Source organism: Colobus angolensis, unplaced genomic scaffold (assembly GCF_000951035.1).
Source record: "Colobus angolensis palliatus isolate OR3802 unplaced genomic scaffold, Cang.pa_1.0 Scaffold201, whole genome shotgun sequence".
NCBI classification, from domain to species: Eukaryota; Metazoa; Chordata; class Mammalia; order Primates; family Cercopithecidae; genus Colobus; species Colobus angolensis.
Genome location: NW_012115167.1, coordinates 4,710,271 through 4,717,537, shown reverse-complemented (window position 1 = coordinate 4,717,537; position 7,267 = coordinate 4,710,271). Strand labels below are relative to the sequence as shown.

Genomic DNA, 7,267 nt, shown 5'->3' with positions numbered 1-7,267 from the left:
GATCTCCTGACCTCGTGATCCACCCGTCTCGGCCTCCCAAAGTGCTGGGATTACAGGCTTGAGCCACCGCGCCCGGCCTATAATCAACATTATTTTTTAAGTGACATTTTAAATAATTTATGTGGCTGAAGTAAAGGCCAAATAAATCCCCGCCCACTACTTATTTAAAGGTGTCTTGGTGGGAAACTGATATAAAATGACATCGTTAATGGTAAGTGTTTAACTTTGGGAGGGGAGAGTATGAATTAAAATCTAGGTTCATAGTGAGCATTCAAATATTTCACTGAGGCTGGGCATGGTGGCTCATACCTGTAAGCCCAGCACTTTGGGAGGCCAAGGTGGGTGGATCACTTGAGGTCAGGAGTTCCAGACCAGCCTGGTCAACATGAAACACCATCTCTACTGAAAATACAAAAAATTAGCTGGATGTGGTGGCAGGCACCTGTAATCCCAGCTACTTAGGAGACTGAGGCAGGAGAATTGCTTGAATCCAGGAGGCGGAGGCTGCAGTGAGCCAAGATTGCGCCATTGTACTTTAGCCTGGGTGACAGCGAGACTCCATCTCAAAAAAAACAAAAACAAAAACAAAAACAAAACAAAACTTCATTGGTTACAAGACACTTCTTTAGATTGTTTATTAAAAGGTCTATTAAAAGAACAGAAAAGTAGTTGTTGAAAAGAATAAAATATTTTTAAATAGTAAAAATTACATAAATATCGGTTATCATATAATATTGAGTATTTAAAATCCTTGGAATTTACTTTTCTCATTGCAGAAGCTCTTAATTGGTAAAAATTAACAAGCTGGGGGAATGTAGAGTATTACAACCAAGTAACAGAGTATATTGTAATGCTCTACATTCCCCCAGCTGGAAATAATCTCCCCTCCTTTAAACTACCATAGTATTCGGTTTATAGCAATTATTCCAAATAACTGTAATTTAGGGAAAACTTACCATCTTACTTCTTCTTGAGATAAAGCTACTTGTTTTATTTCTTCAAGCTACTTGAAGGCAGAAACTGTGTTTTACTCATCAGTGCCTTGTACACAGATATTCATTAAACATCTATTGAATGAAGGACTAAAATATCTTAAGGTCTTTTGTTTATACAAGTTATTCAAACGTTAAATAATCATGTAAGTGGTTAGTCAGATTTTTTAATTAGATTCCACTACCAAGGGAAAAAAAAAAATAGTGCTTTGTAGGTACCAGGATGGCTACACCTCAGCATTTCCTCATACTCATTCATATTTCGATTTATCTGTGTTTATGATTTTTAAAAAACTTCCCAGCTATAAATCATTTATATAGTGCATGAGTACAATGCACCAGTTATTTCCCTCCTTAGTACTGTGCTTTGCGCAGTGCCATTCTTCCTGAATATAAAATGTGCTGAAAAGTAGTCATCTATGGAGTGGAAGAGGGTAAATTATATATCAGGAAATTGTAGGGAAAATAAGTACTCTTAATTAAGATAACCTTAAATCACCACAGTTTTGAAAAGCACAAAAACGTCTCCAAAGTTGGCTCTAAACAAGTTGATTACTGTATTTTTCTTTAAGCAATACTATGCAAAGTTGGGACTGACCCCTATATTCTGAAGAGTATTTTAAAAGGCTAATATACATCAGAATAACATCTGAGATATAGCCAAAATGTTTGTAAGATATATTTATGTTTTTATTTGCACTTAGGCAAGAAAGAGTGCTATTTTAAAACATAGTGCCTATCTAATAAAGTATGAGTTTTTAAGATAAAAAATTACACTGAAATAAATGTTTAAATGGATCATAAATTATCAGAAATAGACACATTATTAACTAACATCTTATTGCTAGAATGAGCAACCAGCATCAAGTATATAGAACAAAAAGTTAATTATTGTAATTATAACACTTTTTAAAGACCCCTTTATATACATTTCTCATTTGATTCTCTTAACTTTAATCTCCATTTGAAAAACAATAGAAATTATTATCCCAGGCCGGGCGCGGTGGCTCAAGCCTGTAATCCCAGCACTTTGGGAGGCCGAGACGAGTGGATCACGAGGTAAGGAGATCGAGACCATCCTGGCTAACACCGTGAAACCCCGTCTCTACTAAAAAATACAAAAAAACTAGCCGGGCGAGGTGGCGGGCGCCTGTAGTCCCAGCTACTCGGGAGGCTGAGGCAGGAGAATGGCGTAAACCCGGGAGGCGGAGCTTGCAGTGAGCTGAGATCCGGCCACTGCACTCCAGCCTGGGCGATAGAGCGAGACTCGATCTCAAAAAAAAAAAAAAAAAAAAAATTATTATCCCAACTTACAGATGATAAAACTAAAGTTGAAAATTATATGGTTATAAGAAAAATGAATTATGAATGGTACGCTAATATGGCACTGCCAAATTTAAAAAACAAGCATAAAAGCAACTGGAGGTAATAACTGATACAGCACATAACCTGCAATCTAAAATAAATGCAACTTAATTTAAGAAGATAATGCATCCTGGTATAGCCAAATGAGTATTTAGATCCAAAGAAATTCCTAGAACAGAGTTCATACTGGGAATGTACATCAGAATCACTTAGGCAGTTTTTTCAAAACATGTATGTCCTTACCCCACTTGAGATGTTTAAAAGAAAAAGAAATCTTCAAAGTTTTTAAAGCCCAGATACATGTTTCTGAAAAAGTCTTCCAAGAAATTCTAACACACTCCTGATTAAGAATAATTGCCTTAAAACATGAAGTGAAAGCAACAATGCACATATTGAGAAAAGCAATCTGGGCAAAGCAATTCTGGCTACCCCTAACTTGTTTTTCTCTCCCACTCAAAAAAGAACCTTATTCAAATGCAAGCAAGAAAAATGACAATATACCAATAGCCTTCAAATGCTCTCATTTATTTAAAAAGTAAATAATTTACAACACAAATATTTTAACTCTTGCAACACATCACACAAATGATTGTCACACCAGTGTGTCAACACCATAGTTGAGAATAGCTGACTAGACTGCATGTCTCTCATAAAGGTCCTGGGTGACAGACTGCCTAAGACCTAAAGGAGCCAATGAAGCTAACAATGTACCTTTTTTCCAAATATCACCTCTACTCAGTTTGGAGAAAAAGAAAATAAGATCTACTATTTTTTTCCTCAAACCAGGTCTCTCATCAGCCAAAGGCTATTCCAATGTATCAGGCTGACTTCATTACTCCAATACATCAGCTGACTTTCAACTGGGCCTTCAGAATCAAAGAAAGGAAATTTTCAGATGAGTATTCAACTGATTCATGCACCACAAGGTAAAAACTGTAAAATATTCTGGCAATAGGGATTCTGTTACCATGGGGGGTAAAAAGGTAAGTCTTGAAAAAACTCTTGCACGTGCCAGAGTAAAATAAAGAAATTTAAAATTCTGTCCTAGATTATACAAGTATTAAAGTTAAAAACAAACGGCAAGACCAAATCACCTCTATTTAAAAAATAAAAATAGAGGAGGCCCAGATAAATATGAATTTCAGAAAAACAATTTTATCCCATGCAATATTTGGGTCCTGTGCCTACAAACAAAACCATTTTCAGAGAACCCAGATAAGAGAAAGTTGGAACAAAAGGAAATTCTGAGTCCCTTAAAATGCATAACCTAGATGTTCCTAATTATGATTCATTGTCTGGCTCCTCCCTAGTCATTACATTAACTCATTCCCTTTATCTATGCCTATCATATGTCACCTTAATTATTTAACACCACTGTTATTTCTGTTTTTTCAAGTGTTGCATTTCTGAAACATTCATGCTCACGTGTGGCCTTTTACTTAAAAAAAGAAGTCATTAGCTGTAGCTATCCATTCCTAACTTCCAGCCCTGTTATTAAAGATTAAGTTGCATCATACTTACTTCCATTTCCCCCCTTTAATCGAGAAAAATAATTCTCTTGAAATTCACACTACAAATAGTTGGTAAGAAGTGAGGTTTACAAAAACAATTCATTCCGGTACTTCCTATTGTGTGACATAGAAGAACCATACTAAAGAAAAATGTGAATAAAAATAAATTATCTAAATTTTAAAACATTTTACCAAAGATAGCACTAATTATTAGTTAACAGAACTACATGCCACACAAAGACATTTGCTCTTTTTACTGGAACAATGAGAAGGTTTAAATTCAGACATAAAATATCTAATTTTACTTATATTAAATAAAATAGAATAAATATACAAAAGCAACGACTGCCTACTATGCATACCTTAGTTGGGTTTGGGAACATTTTCCTTCACTATGTCTATTATTATGTCAAAAGACTAATCAAGGTGTAATTTTTTTAAAAAAAAGCCACAAAAAGCAGCTTAATACAAGCTGAGAAATCCTAATTAACCTGCTAACTTATCTAAACAAAATTTAGAATCATGTTATATATATGATTTTAAACTACATTCTAAATCACAAAATTTTCCTTGTAAGATTATGATTTATGTTACTTTTACATCATAGCTATCACATAATCAACACTTATACCTATTTACACATGACATCTGGTGAGAAATGAAGAAATGCTCTTAAATGCTTTGTAATGAATAAAAGTACTTTCTGAGGTTTTAATACTACCTTACTACAAAGAGAATCTAAACTAGACAATGAAAAATAAGCAATTTCTTTTCTTTTTTTTTTTTTTTTTTGGTCCCTTTTCCGGTTAAATTGCTGTTTCAAAACAGAATAGGAATTTAGAATTTCATTAGTGAATCTTTTTCTATCTCTAAGGTCTTTATAACAGATTAAGGAAAAGTACACAGATTCCTTTAAACATTTTCCTTTTTTTTTTTTTTTTAATTCCAGGCTTGGCAGTTTTCTAACAACTGAATTACAATTTAAATAACTTGTTACATTTTAAATAGTCCCATTTTAATGCAACTCTTGAGAAAAGACCAAAAAAACAAAAAGTTAATCACCCTTCAACTTCTAAACCTTTAAAACTTTCTATTTCTTTAAACATTTCCTCCTTACTTTTAGGGAATCATTCCTCCTCACAACAGCACAAAATACAGTGTCAATGAACAAATTTAAATTGTATCACATTTTAAAATCCTGTGGGTCTTAACAATATTCTAACAGAAATGGTTGTTTCCTCTCTCATTTGAAAAAATTATAAGTATTACATTTATGCAATACATCAATAAAGTTTGATTAAATCGCCAAGAGGCTGAACTTAACTTACAATGCTAGCCATTCTTCATTACTTCCAAACAAAATCTTTCTGATAATCAATAAATTAACAAAATATTTGAAGTCATCTTAGTACTTCTAATCTACACATGCTTTGAATTCACAAATTTACAGGATTATCTGAAAGTCTGGTGTCAAGTGGGAAAAGGGAAAGCTGAAATATTTTAAACTTCACTTAGTATTCTCACAACCACAGACAAACTGAAATCAAATGTCATGTGAAACACCCCAATTTCCTTTTCTGCCTACAGCAATAGCTATGGCATTGTTCTGCTCAACCTTTTAAAAAGGTTCTTTAATCTTCCTACTTCCTCATCTCCACTAGACATCAACCTACTTCTGAGGGTCACTGGACCAGTCAGTTTGGGGATGCGAGTCAAGTTCATAAACGGTGCCCCCTCTTCACTCTCTTAGGTACAGCATTTAACATACGCGTTTAGCCCTCCCTGCCTTTGCTCACGCTGCTTCCTCTGTCTGGAAAGCGCCCCCCACTCACCTTGGCAAATCCCGGTAAAAGACCAACTCGAACCCAGGCTACTTAATTTATCCCCCCACCCCGGCTCTCCCGTCCCCCCAACCTTAAGCTCCAGGCACCCCGAAACCACGTCTGTGTATACAGGAGACTCTTCCTTGCTCTGCATGTTTCTTATAAACTTATTTCCCCTCAAAGGGAGAGATCGAGCATTTATTAAGGGAAAATATACAGTCACATAAGTGATAAAGTTGTATTCACTACTACGCATTATTTTAAAGCACGGATATTCTAAAACTCCTCTTTCCCCTTATTTCCAGCGGGAAGGAAGGGGGATTCAACGTCTCTATTCGTCAGATTAGAAACTGTGTGCTTTATCTCACAGTAAAAATTACACACTCTATTTTTTTTTTTTTTTTAAATAGAGACAGGTTCTCTGTCGCCCAGGCTGGAGAAAGGGGCGCGATCTTGGCTCACTGCAACCTCCACATCGTCTAGGTTCGAGCGCTTCTCCTGCCTCAGCCTTCCGAGTAGCTGGGATTACAAGCGCGCGCCACCACGCCAGACTAATTTTTGTATTTTCAGTAGAAACGGGGCTTCAAAATGTTGGCCAGGCTGGTCTCGAACTCCCGACCTCAGGTGATCCGCCCGCCTTCGCCTCCCAAAGTGCTGGGATTACAGGCGTGAGCCACCGCGCCCGGCCTACACCTGGTCGATGCAACATTAACACTTAAAATACCACGGATTTTTAAATTCGTGTTAAAATACCACGAATGATTTTTAAAGCCGTGCCACATTTTGTACAACTGTCAGTACAAGGGGGATCACCTCTTTGCATTTGACGAAATTAAAAAGGGGGAGAGAGCTTGCCCGAGGTTTGAAGGTTCCTCATTCTTGTTCTAAAACATAAAACCACCACTTCAATACATATCCATTTTTAACATGACAACTCCTCGTCCTCCTTTAGTTCGCTTATGACTTCCCTAATCCTAAAATCAAGTCATTAGGAATTTCTAAGTTTCCTGCTATGACAACAGGATCAAATTACTGAGCGTGGCTTGGATTTTGCACGCAAACCCTGAAACAGGTTAACTTTTTAAAAAGCTGACAAGTTTACCATATGAGATTTTAAAGACAGAACGCGCCCCAGCCAAAACTGAGCTCCCTAAACTCACAGCGGCAGGAACCCCAGGAGAGCTCCTTCCCCCCGGCCCAGGCCCCCGCCCCGGAACACTCACCGGAGGCCATGGCTTCGTTCCCCGCACCTTCCCGCAGGCAGTTCCCGGCGTCCTGGCCAGAGGCGACCGTGGTCAGTCAGTCAGGAGGCCGAGGGACCTCTGCAGGCGGGGGCCCCAGTCCCCCGACCACCCCAGGGTCCTCCTCCTTCTTCCCGCCCTCCGCTGGGTTTGCGGCTCACACCTTCCCACCCCCTGAATTCTTGCGCTCCGGGTCACCCAGCGTCGCCCGTCCACCGTGCGGGAGCCAGGGGCAGGGGGCGCAGCGGGGCGAGAGCCGAGTGCCGGCCAGGCCGAGAGGCTGGCAGCCTGGCGGGAGGGGAATTTCCCGCGGCTGACGTAGGCCCGGCGCAGCC

General features: G+C 38.2%; 1 protein-coding gene across 1 annotated transcript in view; it reads right to left on the bottom strand.

Annotated features, from left to right (window-relative positions):
* The window catches only part of REL (v-rel avian reticuloendotheliosis viral oncogene homolog), a 51,054-nt gene extending 43,789 nt beyond the window's left edge, over positions 1–7,265 (bottom strand). The window contains exon 1 of the mRNA XM_011941821.1: positions 6,915–7,265. Within this exon, the coding sequence (XP_011797211.1) occupies positions 6,915–6,924 (10 nt within the window). The 5' untranslated portion in view covers positions 6,925–7,265. The remainder of the gene's footprint in view (positions 1–6,914) is intronic.
* Positions 7,266–7,267: the final 2 nt, after the last annotated feature.